General features: G+C 44.5%; 1 protein-coding gene and 1 long non-coding RNA gene across 5 annotated transcripts in view; one reads left to right on the top strand and one right to left on the bottom strand.

The window, feature by feature from the left end:
* CTNNAL1 (catenin alpha like 1) overlaps positions 1 to 19,776 on the bottom strand; it is a 75,484-nt gene that overhangs the window by 44,597 nt on the left and 11,111 nt on the right. For 2 of the 4 annotated variants that reach the window (XM_081920035.1, XM_081920036.1), the window contains exon 1: positions 11,331 to 11,646. The exons of the other annotated variants lie outside the window; for them this stretch is intronic. In XM_081920035.1, the coding sequence (XP_081776161.1) occupies positions 11,331 to 11,603 (273 nt within the window). In that variant the 5' untranslated portion in view covers positions 11,604 to 11,646. Of the gene's footprint in view, positions 1 to 11,330; positions 11,647 to 19,776 lie in introns of those variants that run through there. 4 annotated transcript variants of the gene reach the window in all.
* Positions 10,400 to 16,508, top strand: LOC309374879. Its single transcript, XR_014170741.1, has 3 exons — positions 10,400 to 10,810; positions 13,915 to 13,999; positions 14,747 to 16,508. It is a non-coding gene; the product is annotated as an uncharacterized lncRNA (long non-coding RNA).

Below are 19,776 nucleotides of genomic sequence, written 5' to 3'. Positions count from 1 at the left end.
GAAGTGAAGCTAAAACTATTCCAATGACATATTTATTTCAGGGCTGTGACAAAATTTTGTTAAGTTTATGAAAAACACAAGGCCAGGGAGAAAAAATATTTTTTCTTTTCTTTTTATAAGGCAAAATCTATTTATACATAGATACCTGCTTATAAATGGCATTTATTACATTATTTATTATGGTACGCATAGTCACGTCCTTTATTCTCGCAATTATTCTCAGATTAGGCTGAGAGCGTGTGATCTGGCAAAGGCAGCCTACTGGAACCTGGTACCCTTCAGATATTTTGGACTACAGCTCCTGTACAATGGGTGCACTGGGGCTGATGGGAGTTGTACTTCAAAACATCTGGAGGGCAGCAGGTTGGGGGAGGCTGGGCTGAGGTCACCCACAAACATGATGGAGAAGTGGAAATTTAAATCCAGCCAAAGACATACCACACCATACCATAATAGCTCTCCAATCCCTTTGCTCAGCCAGTGCTTCATAACCAATACAAACATGCAACCCCAATTCAGGTATTTCCCATGTACAGGCCCCTGTGGGGTTCAGAACTCCCATAAAATGTACTCAGACTGCATCAGGTTCTGAACAGTTTATTTGCAAAATGCAGAGAAACTCCTGGCAACCGCTCGTGTTTTGCTGCTAATCAAAGGTACTCAACACTAAGGTAAAAGGTAAAGGACCCCTGGATGGTTAAGTCCAGTCAAAGGCGACTATGGGGGTTGTGGCGCTCATCTTGCTTTCAGGCCAAGGGAGCCGGTGTTTGTCCACAGACAGCTTTCCAGGTCATGTGGCCATCTTGACTAAACTGCTTCTGGTGCAACGGGACACTGACGGAAACCAGAGAGCACAGAAACACCGTTTACCTTCCCAACGGAGTGGTACCTATTTATCTACTTGCACCAACATGCTTTTGAACTGCTAGGTTGGCAGGAGCAGGGACCGAGCAACGGGAGCTCACCCTGTCGTGGTGATTCGAACTGCCAATCTACCGATCAGCAAGAGGCTCAGTGATTTAGACCACAGCTCCACCCACTCAACACTATGCTGCAGTTGCACACTATTACATAAAGAAAAGAGTTTCAAAGCTGTAATTCAGAAAGTTTGTCCACCATTACTAATCCCCCAACTGAGGAAACGCCCCCCCCAAATGATTTCACTTTTTCCTACATTTTAATTTGAAAATCACCACTCCATTTAAACAAATAAGCAGCCTGTAAGAGAACAGCTCACACAATGACATCTTTATAATTATAGCACATGTAAATTTCCGATTCTACGTCTAACAGATAATTTTTAGTCTAACATAAATTGCCTCTCTTTCTTTCTCCCTCATGCCTGCGCACACACACAGAAGTAAACTTCATACTTTGTCATGATTTAGCCTGAATCTTGGGGGCAGGGCATTCACTTTAATGAATAACGCCCTGAATATATAATGCTGATTTTGAATGCTTCTTTTTTAACCGTATCTTAGTATACTGACCCTTGACATTCTATTACCAAGCGTCTCTTTCCTCATACAGCCTCACGCGTCTAGAGTTCTTCAAGTGGTATTAATATTACCAAGAGTTAAATCTGTTACTTAGCTGCATACCTGATAGATTAAGTCTATGTTAAAAATCGAGGAAGTGCTCCGTTAATCTTGCACAGCAAGGGGAACGTCAAGCCACTCAAGATACAGAGCTCTTTGCTGTTACCCAGATTATCAAAAGTGAGAGAAAATGTTTGGGATGAGTTGAAAGATAGAGTCATCTGTGGGAATTGATTTACAATGGCTGCTCAGAAACATCATAACACAACTTGGAATTTATCAAATGATGAATGTGTTTGGGTGGTGGACTCATATCCTTTGACTCAAAAACAACAGCAGGAACAATACTTCAGATCTTTCAAGCTTAATTTCAATTAGGGGAGGGGGCTCTGAGGGTGTCAGGGAAGGAAGGCCTCTGTGGGCATTATGTGTCTGTAGGCACAAAGCTGGCAACCCCTAGAATACGTGCAATATCTTCTTATTTCTTCTTTGGCAATCACTTGTAGCCGAGTAAGACTGTCTTCCATAAACATGGTTTTAAAAGTGAGTCCGTAAGTGACTGTGGAGGCCAGTTCTGGATCCACATGTCCTTCTACAGTGGGGACATAGCTTTCTGGGCAGAAGTTGATCAAGGTGAGGGTTTGCCAAGCGTGCCTTCCTCTTAGCGCATGTCTCCCTTTCGTCCTGAGTTCAAGCGTCTTCAAAACCCATTACACCTTTGGTAAAGGCTGGTCTCCAATTGGATCACTCACAGGCCAGTGTTTCCCAATTGTTGGTCTTTATACTACATTTTTAAAGATTTGCCTTGAGAGAGTCTTTGGACCTCTTTTGTTGACCACCAGCAATATGCTTTCCATTTTTAAGTTTGGAATAGAGTAGTTGCTCTGGAAGACGATAATCAGGCATTCGCACATGACCAGTCCAACAAAGTTGATGTTGAAGAATCATTGCTTCGACTCTGGTGATCTTTGCTTCTAGAACATCCCCTAGTCAAACAGGCACAAAGCACTGTTAAGACCCTACCTGCCCACGGACTGTCTCGCCAGAGTGGTGCAGGAGTGGTGCGGGAGTTATCTCCCGCTTGGACTACTGCAATGCGCTCTACGTGGGGCTACCTTTGAAGGTGACCCGGAAACTGCAATTAATCCAGAATGCGGCAGCTAGACTGGTGACTGGGAGTGGCCGCCAGGACCACATAACACCGGTTCTTAGAAATCTGCATTGGCTCCCAGTACGTTTCAGAGCACAATTCAAAGTGTTGGTGCTGACCTTCAAAGCCCTAAACGGCCTCGGTCCTGTATACCTGAAGGAGTGTCTCCACCCCCATCGTTCAGCCCGGACACTGAGATCCAGCGCCGAGGGCCTTCTGGCAGTTCCCTCATTGTGAGAAGTAAGGTTACAGGGAACCAGACAGAGGGCCTTCTCGGTAGTGGCGCCCACCCTGTGGAACACCCTCACTTCAGATGTGAAGGAAATAAGCAGCTATCCTATCTTTAAAAGACATGTGAAGGCAGCCCTGTTCAGGGAAGTTTTTGATCTTTAACGCAGTACTGTTTTGAACACTTGATTGGGAGCCGCCCAGAGTGGCTGGGGAAACTCAGCCAGATGGGCGGGGTATAAATAATAAATTATTATTATTATTATATATTCCTTACTGAGAGCAAGGGAATGCACACTCCTAATCTGCTTTCAAACTTCAGTTTACACCATCACTATCAGCTGTGAGAAGCAGCCTCCTTTTCTGTATCCGGTTTGGCTGTGTCTCCAGGTGGCCTTGTTCTGCAGACCTCCTTTCTCTTCCCCCCCGCCCCCCCACTTTGCAAGAAGCACGCTGCCAGCATTTAACCTCATGACCTGTTGTGTTTCTGTAGTAGCTTTGTTTTACCGAACTCATGATTAATGCTACTTATAACCACTGGTTCATCTAATAACCCCATTCAGACAAAAGAATGATTCAGGTATGGTTCTTTAAGAATAAAGCAATTATTGCTAAGTCCACTTGCTAAATTCCTCTACTGTATCATACCAGGAAAAAAGGAAACCTCAACAAAACCTGTACCTACCTGACAAGGCAACCTCCCCTCCCCGATCCCAGTAAAATCTCCTGTTTCTCCTACATTCCTCTTGCTCTTTACAGATGCAGAGGGTGGGACAATGCATACCTAGAAAAGGTAACTGATACTTTGGAATGCTCATTGTAAACTACCCCCAGGGACAGGGATTGTTTCTCCATCAACAACAAGAGGATTCCTGTGGTTGCAATAAGGTAGGAACCTAAGGTGAACAGAAGATTCACACCTTGCAAGAATGCTTTCTTTCCCAGGGGATAAAACCCCATCCTAAGCAATTGCAGCTGCAAGGCTCAACTGCAAACAACTTCCACACGGAAGGAAGGAACATGGGAGCTTTTATTTCACCGCATTTATTCAAACCTACCTCTCCTGCAAGAAGCCCAAGGTTATACAGTGGTACCTCGGGTTACATACGCTTCAGGTTACAGACTCCGCTAACCCAGAAATATTACCTCAGGGTAAGAACTTTGCTTCAGGATAAGAACAGAAATTGTGCGGTGGTGGCAAGCGGCAGCAGGAGGCCCCATTAGCTAAAGTGGTGCTTCAGGTTCAGAACAGTTTCAGGTTAAGAACAGACCTCCAGAACGAATTAAGTTCTTAACCCGAGGTACATGGCTTTCCCCCCTCTTATCCTAACAACAACCTTGTGGTACTGGGAGTTGGTGACTGCTTCAGGTCTAAGTAGGGATTTGAACCCTGAACACCTAGTCAGGGGTCGGCAAGGTTTACCTCGCCTGGGCTGGTTCACTCCAGCAGGGATCCTTCTGTGGGCCAGATCGCATGTGCGTATGAGCACACGCAGCCGCAATTTCCGGCGTCTGCGCAGACATGATTTCCGGGGTCTGAGCATGCACAGACGCGATTTCCAGCACCGTGGAAGCGAGTCCTCGCGCTGCGCCAGTTTAGCGCAGAATGCAGGGACTTGCCAAGTGGGCGGCTCGGGGGCCGGTTAAACGACCCCTGTGGGCCGCTTGTGGCCCATGGGCCTTAGGTTGCCTACCCCTGTCCTAGATCCTAATCCAACACTCAACCATATTATGCCAAATACCAGATATGATAATAATTGTCATGGTGATAGCTGGAATATCTAAGGGCATGTGTACTCCGCCTTTAGTATATACAGAAAAGAGGGGTGCAGTATTTGTATGGTTGGTTCAAACACTGACAACCCCAGGAATGCAAAGGGGCGTGCCTCCGCATAAGTCCACATTCACCACCACACACAGGAAATAAAATGTGACATAAGCGTATGCACAGTTCTGCATTTGGCCTAATTTCCACAGACCTTCCACCTCCCGAAAGGGGAGGAGGGAAAGTTAAAATCAAACAAATCAGAAATCATCTGCATGTATGTTATCTCTGGTCACATTTAACTTCCTATACATGGTGGGAATACATGATTCTGAGTCCCAGTGATGTGGGTTTTTGGTTTTTTTTGGAAATGTTTAAATCTTAACATTTCTGAATACCCTATATAACTGTGATCCAGTACAGCATGTTTTTGTTGTAATGCATGTAGTACGTAAACATGCAAAAGTACACTGTAATGAGGTACAGTATATGGATCTCAAAAGTTCTTCTACCTATCAAAAGTAGTTAAACTGAAATATCTGATTATAGGGAGGAAATTCATAAAGTGCACTTAGTATAGTTTAATTCAATGCTTTACTTGAAAATTATTACTTGGAAGTTATTATTTGACTATATTCAAACAAATTCAATTCTTTTTTTTGGAATTTTTTTTATTGGAATATTTATATCCAAGAATATCCAAATGCATGACAGCTCAATAGCATATACTTCCTTTGCAATGTTTAAATTTGGGGGTGGGGAAATAACATTAAGGCACTGAAAGCTATTAACGTAGTAATTTTAGCATACCCAAAGAGCTATGCATAATTGCTTCCTAGGGATAGTGACCTGAAACAAGTTAAAGTACAACTTTGAAATGGCCCAATCTTACTGGTACTGTATCCAATTATATTCCAATAAACGTTGTGAAACAATGCAGTTTTAGAAATGAGATTTTTCTTTCCACTGAAAAATACATTAGTGGGAATGTTTGCAGCTAGCATATCTGACCTTTCAACCTCTCTTGCCCAAGCTGGTAGATGCCTTGAAAAATCAGCACTGTAGCCCTGATTTTGATTATAGCTTGTAAAAAATAATCACCACAGCAAAGGAATCAAGTCGTGTTAATGTACCCACGGCAGCTGATATTGCCAAGATCATATTCTACCATATTCTATGTCATTTCTAGAGGAAATACCTTGGAATAAGGGGAGATGGGAGAAGAGATCTACTAATGGAAATTCTTAAAGGTAAGACTAGAAACTTGAAGCTGATGCAGCCAAGGATTAAAAGCCAGCAACCAGAGTCAAAGCACGAGATAGGATCACAGCAACAGACGGAGGGGAAGTAATATGACAACGGTGATATTGTGAAAAGATCTAGGAGCAGATATAAGAGGCAGGAAGGCTGACATAGTAACTTAGACAAAAGAGGAGCAGGATGCACATAAGGTCTTAAACAACATATTCTGTAAGAAAATGGTAGATTCTGAACGTATTGAGGAGACCCTGGATGTGGAGGGAGAAAAATATTCTACACATGGGAGATCATTATATATCTAACAGTGACAAATAAGTTGGGGAAAGATTCTGAGCTGAAAGCAGTCAGCCTTGCCACTTCAATCGAACACAGCTAGGCATCTGGGAGACACTGGGCCCAGCTAAGTGCTTGAACCCATGCTTCAGTCTCAGGTTTAATAATCAATTTTTAAAAAGGATCAGTCAGGTAGCAGCTTATGGAAAATCCTCTCTCTTCCTGGGACCCTGCGTGGCTGAAATAAGTCAGTACAGACAATACTAGGCTAAATGGACAATGTTTGGTATGAGGGCACAAGGAGAAGGGACGACAGAGGACGAGATGGTTGGACAGTGTTCTTGAAGATACAAACATGAGTTTGACTAAACTGCGGGAGGCAGCGGAAGACAGGAGGGCCTGGCATGCTCTGGTCCATGGGGTCACGAAGAGTCAGACACGACTAATCAACAACAACAGCTCCCTAAATTGCACAGTCCCATTAGCTCTGAAGCGATTCCTGATGCCACAACACTACCCTAAGTAAGAAAGGTGGAAGAATATATTCCTGTGGGCAACTGCAAATGACTCACTATGGCAAGTGCTTGACTCAAGTCAAATGGACCAACAAGAGTTCAGCCCAGGGATGCTAAGAAAGTTGATTCTGCATTGCAGCTACAGATCATCGCTCTTGCCTATTCATGGCCCAGTCACTAAGCATATTTCTGTGGGTTTTTCTAGAGTAAGTCATTTGGGGAGGCCACAATTGCACCACAACCCACAACTCACTTAAGACATCCTACCTGCATTTAAACACTTTCCCTCCAAGAGAAATGAATGCGATCAAGCCAGTTTAAACAGGACACTAACCAGAATCAATAGCAGAAGAAATCTCATATAAATATTATTCATCGCTACCATATAAAGCTCAGCAAGAACCACTTGATCCTGCACGTTTCCTCAGAAGTGAATCCAACTAAGTTCAACGGAACTAACTCCGGGGTATGTGCTTCTAGATTGTGCTTTGCCACTCTATGTACTAATGCAAACTAGAGTCTTCTTCTTCTATGTTTATGTAGCCAAACTGCACTACCAATACAGAAGAGAAATGCTCAAGGTAGCCCATAATTACTCAATGGCACGAAATGTTAAGTGAGTGGGAGGAGACAAAAACATGACAACGAGTGGAACAGAGCGGAGTAGCTGCAACGGGAGGACAGAGAAACATTGTCTAATAGAGCTTTAAAAATATTTACACTGATTAGTGTGGTTTAGTTGTGTCTGTTTTCATTCATGATGTGAGCCATCTTAGGTCCTATACTAAATTCATAGACCCACAACTCTACTGCTCCATCAAAGTGCCTGACCTCTAAGTAGTCAAAAATTCCCAGGTCAACTTTCCAAACATTAATGAAGCTTCAAAACTTCCCAATCATCATTTGTTACTGCCACCTCCATTTGCTGCCCTCATCGAGAAAGTGGTCTCTTGTCCATGAAAACGAATGCCATAATACATTTGTTAGTCTTTAGGGTGCCACAAGACTAATTTGTTCATAGGCACGGTGTCTCGCACTGTCACAAGACACTATTTCCTCCTCACAAGATAGCACACTATGTGCAAGAAGCATTGTTCTCCCTCCTATTTGGCTTCGTGGTGACAAAAAAGAGGATATGCACATTAGGGAAAGAGGGAGCATTTCAGTTTGGTTCAAACTCAAGCTGCCAGCAAGCATGGTGTACAGGCAACTCCCCATTTCCACAGGGAGGCTGTCGCACATCAATTAGACGCGCCTGAACAATTGGTCGCCACCTGTATATGCTACTCATTTAATCTTGGCTAAGTATTCCAGGGACGCGGGTGGCGCTGTGGGTTAAACCACAGAGCCTAGGACTTGCCGATCACAAGGTCGGCGGTTCGAATCCCCGCAACTGAGTCAGCTCCTGCTGCTCGGTCCCTGCTCCTGCCAACCTAGCAGTTCGAAAGCACGTCAAAGTGCAAGTAGATAAATAGGTACCGCTCAGGCGGGAAGGTAAATGGCGTTTCCGTGCGCTGCTCTGGTTCGCCAGAAGCGGCTTAAGTCATGCTGGCCACTTGACCCGGAAGCTGTATGCTGGCTCCCTTAGCCTGTAAAGAGAGATGAGTGCCGCAACCCCAGAGTTGGTCACGACTGGACCGAATGCGCAGGGGTCCCTTTACCTTTACTTTAAGTATTCCAAAGTTTTCAGAACAAAAGGTTTTGGTCCAATGCATGGTAAAAGATCTATTTGGCCCATTATTGGGTCTGGAATTCTGTGAGTGACTGCCTGCACATCAATAAACATCTAACTATTGTATACAGTACTTTAAGCCAGGGATGGAAAGAGGTTGCTGAACTTATCATCGCCCCTGATCATTAGCCATGATGATTGGGGCTGAGGGACATAGGAGCCCAACAACTTCCAGAGGGTCACAAGTTTACCACCCCAATTTAAACCATTTTTAACTTTATGGGAATTACTGGGAAAGGTTTGCATGTAACTCAATCCTGTGCTTATTTACTCAGAAATACTTAGAATTACAGCTTCCAGCTGTTTACAACTTACACACTAAGGTAATACTTAGAAACAAGACTAAACGGATTCTTTCCTAAAGTTGGGATTTGCATATACAGTGGTACCTCGGGTTACATATGCTTCAGGTTACATACGCTTCAGGTTACAGACTCCACTAACCCAGAAATAGTGCTTCAGAACAGAAATCGTGCTCTGGCGGCACAGCAGCAGCAGCAGGCCCAATTAGCTAAAGTGGTGCTTCAGGTTAAGAACAGTTTCAGGTTAAGTACGGACCTCCGGAATGAATTAAGTACTTAACCCGAGATACCACTGTACTTTGTTTCTGTTATTTCCAGCTGTCCTACCTTTTTTTAAAGGTCAACCTCAAAACTATTGGATATTTCCCCTCCATTCTCACCAACCTAGGCATTGCACAATGTAAATGGTTTCAATGGATGGGATTCTACTGACTTGTTCTGTCAGCGCAATGATTTCTGCTTCCACAAGGGAACTCCCTCCCACATCTGTTCTGGTTTTCTGCTACCCACCCCCTCCAGAGCAGATTTGGGCAGGATTTAGAGTGCGTGTAGGAAGAGGACACAGGGAAATGCCATTGTGCAAGTAGAAATATTTGCACTAAAGGGCTGGTTGGATAGCGCCCAATATTCTTGCCGCATGGTTGCCTATGGAAATTGAGACTCACCATCAGATGATCAAGCAAAGTACGGTAGCTTTTCAAACAAGTTGGTACGGTAATTCTCGTGGTAATGAGCCACAAATTAGTAATGGGAATTTGTATGGGCAGAGAGGACAGTTAAAAAAATATATGGGCTAGTAATTTTGTGGGCTTAGTGGGATTCTTTTCTAAACAATAAAGCTGTATTTATCAAACTGGTTGCTCCGCAGGTATTTTTGACCCCAGCCATGATGGCCAATGGTCAAAATTTTTCAAGGAACACCTGGAGGGAACCAGGTTGCAGTAAGCAAATTTAGACAGAACTTGATAACACTCCAGTTTACAAAGCAGTAGAGCAACCATCACTCTGAGTAACAAACCATGTACAATGCAATCCTATACTGTTCATTTCCATAAGGATTGATTAGTTACAACGTTGTCAGCAGTCTCTTATGCGCACACGATTCTGCACAGCTTTTAAAAGCAATACATTCACAAAGAATGTCAAAAATGATGTTTCCAAGTATGGTTCCATTACTGTTTTGCTCCGATTTCCCACTCTTTCTGGCTGCCATAGTGAGATATTTGAAATTCCCTGCACACCCACAGACATAACATTCTACAAAATTAATGTTGCGGTTTAACAATCCTCTCCTGCTCAAGCGGACTAGCAGGAAAGGGATTGGTCCGCAGTAAGCAGACCTAGCTGTTTTCTAAGGTTGATGCCACTGGACACAACCCACAAGGGTGCTCAATAGAACATTTCCACAGCACAAGAACAAGATGATGCTTTCTGTGCAGCTCCGCCTTCTTTTCCATTGTTATCGTGCAAGTGAATTTCTTAGTGCATACTTTTACTCGGGAATAAGTTTTGCACTTGTTTTAAGTAGGGGGTAACGGCTTGCTCGTACACCCTTTCCTCTGTCCTAACTTAAGTCCTAACTTAAAATAAAACACGGGATTCCTTAATCTGGAGCCGTTGCGGTAAAGCGCATGGGAGTAAATACACCTACGGAAGTTCTAAGGCACTATTTGTGGAGCACTTGGGCGCTGAAGTGGCTCGTGCACCGGATTTGTCCTGGCTGAAATTCCTGCCCTGCAGCCTTCTTGCAGGCAGCCTACACGGGATACGTGCTGCACATCGTTCTCGGATAAGGTAACACAGCCATGCAATATTAACTCTAAAACACACACACACACACACATACACAATCGGTCGTGCAAAAACTTCGCTACGAAGTGCAAGGCTGCGCTGAACGCCGCTGCTAATCCTCCGGAAGTTAGTCGAAACTCTCTCTTTTTTTTAAAGTCCTGCACAGCTAGCGATGGATTTAACCAAGTCCTGGGCCCCAGGAAAGCGGAAAACACAAAGAAAAAGCACAACAAAGGCCGGGCTGGGAATCCAAAAGGTTTCCCCCTCTGAGCACAAAACTCTTTTAGTCGGATCTTTAAAAAAAAGGGGGGGGCTTCATTTTTTTATTTAAAAAAGGTCTCGATTTAGCCGAGCGGCTCCCGTGCGGACAAACCGATGTTCCGAATCGCTCTCTTTGCAGATATTTGGCCGGGAGGGGAAAAGGGGGGTGGCGGGGAGGGAAGGAGAGAGGGAGGGTTTTTGCAAGCAAGGTATGTATTTATGCATGCTTTATGCAAACACCCTCCCTCCCCCAAAAAAACCCACACCACCACCAAACCCCCAACACCTTAAAACTCTACCCGGGAAAGCGATGGCTAAGCAGCGGGCGAAAGTAGAAACGGGGACTTCTGCGCGCGCAAAGCCCGCCCTGGGGGAGGCGGCCCCGATTCGGAGCGGCTCCGGATTGCATTCGTATCAAATCAGGATGGGGGGGGGGTTGAGGAGGGAAGCAGGGAAAGGGGATCCCGGCAGAAAGGACGGAGCGCCCGCCCGCCCGCCCGCGAGTAGCTTGCTACCTGCGCCACGAGCGGCACCAGCGTCTGCTCCACGGAGCGCGAGCGGATCTGCAGCCCCGGCAGCGGCTCCCATCCCAAAGCCGTGGCGAGAGCCGCGCCGGGCGGCGAGCGCGGCCACGACACTCCGCTGCCGCCGGGGAACGCGGCCATTGCTCCGGAGCCGCGCAGCTCGCTCCTCGTCGGCTCTCCCGCCTGGGAGAGGAGGAGCAGGAGGTGTCGGCGGCGGCTGGAGCTCTCCGGCTCCGGCGCGCTCCTCCCCTGTCTCCTCCTCATCGCCTTCCCGCCTTCTGCCCTGGGAAATGGCAGCCGCCGAGCTTGAGGTCCCCCCCACCTCCGCTCCTCGCAGCGCATATAACTCCTCTCAGCCGAAAAGCCCGCCCAGTTTTCGGCCACACACGCGTGTCATCGCATCCCGACGACTAGTAGTGCTGGTTATTTGCGCGCGAGCGAGCGAGCGAATCGTCGCCACGGGCAAGGGCTTCTTCTCCCTTTGGGGCACTTCCATTACTCATTTTCCCTTCAGTTAGTTCGCACACTGGCGAGTCGTCAAGATGGCAGTGTAAACATTACACTTCTTTTTCTTCTTCTTCTTCTTCTGCCGTTGGGCACCCCTAAAAGCAAAGTAAGCCGGTCGTGTTGGTCCATGAGGAAAAAAGGGGGGAAATGTATATAATCTGGCAAGGCCAGTTTTGATCCACTCCAAACTGCCTTGTCAGACGTCGAGATCATTAGCTTTTAACACGGGTTAGATGGGTGCCTAACTTGTGGCACCTTAAAAACCAGCTCATTTGTTACGGCATGAGGTTTTTGTTGTCTTTCACTTCATCAGATCTATCTGGCGAATACTCAGTAAACTTAAAAGTAGCCATCCTGGAGCAAATCCACTTCAAAGGGAGGCTGTCAAGTGAAACCTGCTTGATAACAATGCATCAAGAATTCCAATGCTATCACTTGTGGATTGAAGGCACACAAGGGATTTCTATGTGTTGTTGCTTGATTTAGCAGTGCCAGAATGTGTCTGCCATCAAGCCAACTGCTTTGTGAATTTCCGTAATTTAGGGGTACGTCCATCATCATAAGCAGTGCTTCTTTCCGGGGGTACGCAGGGGTATGCATACCCCTAAACATTTTGTGAATCTAAGTTTGGCCTCATTGAGGGGCAGTATTTCAATGTGAGTAGGAAAATGAGAGTACCCCTAAACATTTTTTTAAGAAAAAAAAAGCACTGATCATAAGTGTCTCTTACTTTGCTGCATTTAATTTCCTTCTAGCTTCTTACAATCCCTCCCTCTAACCATGTACCTGCAACTCAGGATTAACACTTTATGCATTTAATTAAGTGGATTACAATCCACTTAATTAGTGGATTAAATGCCATCATACATTTGTTAGCCTCCAAGGACTCTGCAGTTTTGCTGTAAAAACACTAGTGTGACTATTTCTGTATGTACGATTGAGATGGAAGATAAATCTTATGCAGTATTTTTATCCCAACTTCTTCCAAGGAGAGCTGGGTGACACACAGGGTCTCTCTCCTGTTTTTCCCTCACAATCATAAAATTGTAGAATCCTAGAATTGCAGTGTTGGAAGGGGCATCTAGTCCAACCCTCTGCAAAGCAGGAATCTCAACTAAATCATACATGGTAGATTACAGTACCATCCAAACACTGCTTAATAACCTCCAAGGAAGAAGTGTCCACCACTCTCGAACAGCTTTTACTTTCAGCAAGTTGTCTTTGTTAAGTTTATAGTGGTCACAATCTAGTGGGTTTAATCATCCTGAACTATGTGGTGGATTCTGAGTAATGGTATCATACCCTAGGGTAGGAGCTGAATGGCACCTTAAACCTAGGTTTAATGAACACTAGGAGCTAAATGGCACCTTAAACCTAGGTTATGGGTGCAACAACAGAATGTCTAGGCATGCTTTTTTAATAACAAGAATGCAAAGCTGAAAATGAATGAACTGCAGCTAAAATCCTATGTTCATTTTTCACATGGTCTGGTCCTCATCTGAAGACTGCAAAAAACAAAGCCATGCTTTCCCTGCCTCCCCCCCCCCAATATTCTTAAGAAGGTCTCTTCTCCAGTCTTCAGAGAGGAGCTGGAAGTGGGGAGGCAGAAAAAGGTCCCCCTTTCCTTCAACACTGCAGTTTTAATCTGAAATCTTAGGTACCCAGAGCTCAGAAACGGCTCGCGCTAATGAAATTCCGTGTCGCAAAACGCGCCTAGAACAATGGGAGTTTCGAACACTGCTTGTGACACTCCTGTTTTCATACCAAGGGAAACTGCCAAAGCACCTCTACCTAGTGCTGTTGGTTCTTTTCCGCCTGCTGTATACTGCATTAATTTCCTCTCCAATGGCCTGTCCTGTGCTGATTTAATGTAGAGAGCATTTGTTTGCCTTTTGTCACAGACTGATTCGAAAAACATAGCTGTCCTACAACATGGTATGACACTTAGGAGTTGTCTCATCAATGCAGCCGCTGAAATGGCAGGCTATGTGCTATTTGGCACCTTAATGTTCGTGCACATGGATTAATTCATTCATTTAATATATTTGCTCTTTTTCTTTTCGACCAGTGAGGCTCCCAAAGCAGATAACATAAAAAAGGGAAAGCCACGATTCTACAATAAAACTACAGAACAGAAGACAGCAGTAGAGCAGGTAAATTTTCAGTGAAATGGATAAATATAAAAGTTTTCACCAGGTACCAAAACAACAACAAATGACAGTCAGTCAGTGGCATGTACACCTTCGTATAATTATCAAGTGGAAAAGCTCTCTACTATCAGTTCTTTGCAGTCACTTCTGCAAAGAAGGGCCTCTGAGGATAATCTTAATAGCTGAGGCTTGATTCACAACGGGAAACAATGGTCCTTCATACAACTGGCTCCCTTTCAGGTCGTGAAAGGTTAAAACCAGATGTTTGAAATGTATTTAGAAATGGACAGGTATCTGGTGGAGTTCTTTAAAAATTGGTGCAATGTGTTCCCTATGCCTTGTCCTAGTCTGGAATTCAGGTGCTGACTTCCAAGGCAGATTTCAGAGGTAGCTGCAAGCATAAAGCATTGAGTACAGTGGTACCTCGGGTTAAGAACTTAATTCATTCTGGAGGTCCGTTCTTAACCTGAAACTGTTCTTAACCACTTTAGCTAATGGGGCCTCCTGCCGCCGCCGCACAATTTCTGTTCTCATCCTGAAGCAAAATTCTTAACCCAAGGTACTATTTCTGGGTTAGCGGAATCTATAACCCAAGGTACCACTGTAATCCAAACAAAATGCTACCAGGGTGAAAAGTGTCTTGTGTTACAGGGACTACTTGGGCTTCCAAGGGCAAGGTCAGCAGGTCATATAGGAACACTAAATACCCATTCAGCCTCCTTAATTCTGGGAGTGCAATCCTACCTACAGGACCAAGTTTTCCTGAACATCTCCCCAACACGAAGAAAAGTAGAACGACGCAGAACAGCTCTGCTGGATAGTACTGGAAGGATGCAGTGGCGGCTCAGAGCAGACGAACCAGTGGGGAGGGATGTTGGAAGCTATCGTGTCAACCACATCTAACAGAGCAACAACCTTGGTGGCACCAAAAATCACCCATCTGATCTGATTATTCAATGGGCCTTTCTCACAGGTAAGTGTGCATAGGGCAGCAGCCTTAGGATCAGGTCCTTCGAGAACATTTTATGGGGGTGAATTGTTCTGAAATAAAAACAGCTGCTACAGCTACTATTAAATTTTTATTTGGTGTGCTAGAAAGCTGTTGCAGGGAAGTGACTCAAGAGGTTTTATTGTTCCCGGCACTTCATGTGGGGAGGACTTTTGATATAAATGCCTGGTGTTTACCAGCCAATTATTTCGAAGTACCAATAGTTAGAATAGGATGGATTGAGATGCTTAAAGTTATGTGGTGTCAGGTATTTTTTAGGGGCGACAACTGTAGCACTGGGAGAGAAGGTTGGTGATTGCACCAGAAGTAAAGCAGGGACTCGTAACTAAGGTAGTTCAAACAGGTACGTAAGTTCACCACTTGGAGACTGGACTATTGTGGTCACTTTGTAGAACTGAGCGAACTTTACCAGCATGCCTAGAACTCTGATACAGTGCTTTCGAACAGAGTCCATTCACACATTCAGCTGCCAGTCGTCATATGGTGAAAGAGATTAAATGATATGCAAGCATGTGTGAAGGGGTCCTGAGCACCTGTTTCTATCTCCCTGCAGAAACACCATTTCAAGTTTCAGTCGAGAATCCTGCACTTGGATGGAAAATGTGGGGGTATTTCAAGAGCGCTTGCCTTTTAATGCCTTGCAAAATATATAATCACATTGTCTTGCAAGGCTTCCTAAATGGCACTTCTGCTAAGTGGGGAAAGCAAAAGCGCCTCTCTTCACACTGCCTGTATATCACATGATTTCTCTGTCCCTTTGATTACTCAGGGACTAATAACACCTTAAGGGTGTAATGGGGTGTTTGGGGAGGGGTAGAACCTCTGGTTGGGGGACACATCATGCTCCTTCTGGGGTAGTTTTTCCACCTTTGGTCCCTAACCTGCACCCAGCTCTCACATATGGCTTTGACTGGCCAGCTAAACCAGGTGAGGGTAGCTGATGGGTCTCAAACGCTCGGTGTGTTAGGGACCTCCCCTGCATGTGAAGACAGGCCATGGCGGATTGCAAGGACGGGACCAATAGTGGGTCCAACAGTCAAGAAGCCGGTTTCTGCATGTGCTTTAGAGGGGGCTGATGGGGCTTGTCAGCCTGGGAAGGTAGACCATCTAGGAGAAGGAAAACTCTGATCCTAAACCTCCGCTGCCTTGTGGGACATCTGTTGGAGGAGAAAAGGCTATGGGTTAAGCCCTACACAAATCCAGAGTGGAGTACCTAAGATGGTTGGATGGCACCTTGTATGCATCCTGGCAATTCCTGAAGCCAAGCTGGTGAGAAAGGTATTGCTCTGTTTTCCTTTGGACCACATCAGCAGGAGGGTCTTGTTTAGGCAAGACTTTTGGCCTGGGTCACTTTGGTGCTGCCAAGACAGCAGTTGAATCTACTTGTACTTGTCCTCTGCTCTTTCTCAGTAGCATGTTGGACACCTTCCAACCTGAGGGGCTCATCTTCCAGCGTCATAACTTTTATATACCTGTTGTCTTTGTCCATGGAGTTTTCTTGGCAGGGATAGTGGAGTGGCTTGCCGGTTGGCATAGTCCATAGCTTCTCTGAGTTATTCAAGCCCCTTCGCCACGGCAAGGCAGTGATCCATGAAGGGCCAAAGCCGAAAGGACGTTCAGTTGCGGATATGCCTGAAAGCGAAAGGAAAGTCCAATGCTGTAAAGAAAAATATTGCATAGGAACCTGGAATGTAAGAACCATGAACCTGGGTAAGTTGGATGTGGTCAAAAATGAGATGGCAAGAATAAATATTGACATCCTGGGCATCAGTGAACTAAAATGGATGGGAATGGGTGAATTCAGTTCGGATGACCATCATATCTACTACTGTGGGCAAGAAACCCATAAAAGAAATGGAGTGGCTAAACGACTAAACAACAACAACAAAGACAGCAGTTTGGCTTCACCCCTAGAGGTGCACTCCATTGAGAGAGAGGCAGTGGGCTCTAGTGAGGAGAAGGGCCCCACAACCTTTATTGATAAAATGTCTATAATCTCACAGCATGGACAACTCCTGAAACCCAGTCTATAAACAACTGGCACACAACGCAGCGGGTTTGTCTTGAAACCATCTCTCCTCTTCCATTTGTTTTTGGAGTCAGTTCAGAAAGCATTCTCTTTTGTTATCAAGATCAGTTCAGGCAGGGCTTGCAGACACCACCGTTATTAAAGTCACAGACACTGCTAGCTGTGACGACATCATTGTTGTCTCCAGGTCAGACTGATGGTTTTTCATTAGTGATTAGATCTCCTCTGGTACAAACGAATGCAGACTCCGCTGTGCTCAGAGACTCATCTGCACTCTCTGATATTAGGTGATTTTATATGAGTGATAATATTTCAAATGTTGTCTTTTTCTTTAGGAACCTTGATGAAACTCCTCTAGTTACTGTCAAACTATCATACACAACACTGTTAAGAATGATAAAATACAGCATTGTGCACATACGTAGTGAATCGCCCAGAGTCCTGCTTTATTTGTTTTTAGATGCTCTTATATTGCTGTTTTGTTGCTTTTAGTTTGTATTTTTGCTTTAGTGATATCGGGTTTTTTCTGTCGTACACCACCTAGAGATTTTCAAATACTAAGCGGTTTATAAAGTTGTTTTAGTTAATCCCATAGAAATGTCAGGTTTCATTGCATTGCATGGAAGTCCTTCGCATCTTAAAACAGTTGACAACCCCGATTAATTCATGATATGCTCTGCTCAATGCCAAATGGTTTGTTACTGGTTAAGAATGTTTTAAACTGTTTTGGAATGTTTTTAGCTGGTTTCTTAAAGATGCTTTGAAACTGTTTTTAGTTGTGTGTTTGGGGGGGGGGAGTTTTTCCATTCCTGTGTTGGTCACCCTGGACTCCTTTGAGAAGGAGGGCAGGATATAAATCATATTTATTTATTTATTATTTCAAAAAGATAAGCTGCTTGGTACAGCACTGAACAGGGACGCGGGTGGCGCTGTGGGTTAAACCACAGAGCCTAGGACTTGCCGATCAGTAGGCCCTGCCAAGGCATGATATGTCAGGTGCAGACCTGAGTGACTTTGGTCGAGTTAACATTCTGCACAGATGTGAGGATAAAATGGAGTAACGCCATGTTTGCCAATTTGAGCTTTTTGAAAAAAGTGTGGGGTACAATTGTGAGAGAAGCATAGATACCGAAGACAAGTGGAATACATGAAGTTATGCGAATGTTCGTTTAAGGAGAGGATGTACTGTCTCATTTTCACGCTGTATGCATGCTTTAGGATTCTTCTTCCTATTACACCTCAGAATGCAATGCATATAATATTGGCAGGGGGCTGTTTGCTTTCTTGAAGAAATATGGCGTCAAAATGTGAAAGTGAAAAGAGTGACACTCCCACACATAAAGGACAACCATACACAGTAATGAATCTTATTGAAAAGACAGTAGGTTTTAGTTCTCGTTTTTTAGTACAAGGGAAGAAGAAAACGCTGAAGGACAAGCTTTTGTACAAATACTCAAGTTACATGCAACGGTGCCAAAATTATGAGAAAGCAACCTAGACTACTCATGTTATAGTTGATTGGAACTAGAGCTTTTGGGGAATATTTTTCTCTCTTTTTGCTACCCAATTACCTCTGTTTTCTCATTCTCAACCACCACCATCACCACAACAAAAGGGTTTCGAAACTTGAAAGCTTGTATTTCAAGAATGGGCGCCATTTTTCTCCTCTGGAGGGCTGTATTCCCTCAGGTGCAATCTGAGGTGCAACTTCCATGCCAGTGGTGGGTGGGAACACCCATTCTTGCACCTTTCTTTTCTTTGATGCCCCTCCCAGTGGGCTGTGGAGGAAGGCACAGATCACTCTTGAACTGATTCCTTACAGAGGGCTTCCCTGTTTCGCACTGCCTCTGTTCTTGTTCCCTTCTGAAATATACTCAGAGTCAAGAGTGAATTTCATGCTCTTTATTCAGCTCATAGTGGTGAGGAGGAATGCAAGTTCCCTCAAAGTATCTGCTTTATATACATTATTTACACAATGGGCTGCACGTGATTGGCTAATTCCGGAATACTCCTGTAGGCCAATCAGGTTGTGGATTCACTTCTATCTGGAGCTGGATTGGGTGGCTCCTGCAGACCAATCATACTGCTGCATTGTTCTAGGACCAATCAGACTGCTGCATTTTGGATCCTATTCAACTCAGTACATAACACCTTCCCTTCCATCTTTTCCTCCCTGTGAAATTAGTCTGCTGGACACAGGTTCTCACACTTGCACTGCACAGTCATTAACTGACCCAGTAAAAAAACAATAATTACGTTTTCTCTGTAGCTGAAATCCTATACACACTTAACTTGATGGGAGTCAGTTCCATTGATCACGGCATGTTCACTAGAGGGCCTTAAATATTTGATCACCGATTAGGTGAAGCCCTGCTGAGGATTAACAGAGCATTGCATTCAACTGGCTCCCATTTAAAGTGACTTGTTTATATATGTATTAATACAGTAGTTTCTCAGAGATTGGCTAAGTGGTACTGTCTCCCACTGGAAAAGATTACGAATGCTCTTAGTTTCTAGAACGTTTGCTTAAAGATGGACTGAGAGCTGTAACGTTCACAGTGGTAAATAGATCTCCAGAAGAAATTTAATATAAGAGACAGTTCAGTGTTAGAACGCCTAATTGAGCCAGGAAATTACAATTTCTAAGGAGCAAAAATGTGTAGCAGTTTTCATATAATTACAGCTATTCACGCAGCACATTGTTAATTTTGGTACTTAGACAAGCTGGTGGGTGGTAGATTT

Source organism: Podarcis melisellensis, assembly GCF_964234715.1.
Source record: "Podarcis melisellensis genome assembly, chromosome: 7".
NCBI classification, from domain to species: domain Eukaryota; kingdom Metazoa; phylum Chordata; class Lepidosauria; order Squamata; family Lacertidae; genus Podarcis; species Podarcis melisellensis.
This window is presented reverse-complemented; position numbering and strand designations above follow the sequence as displayed.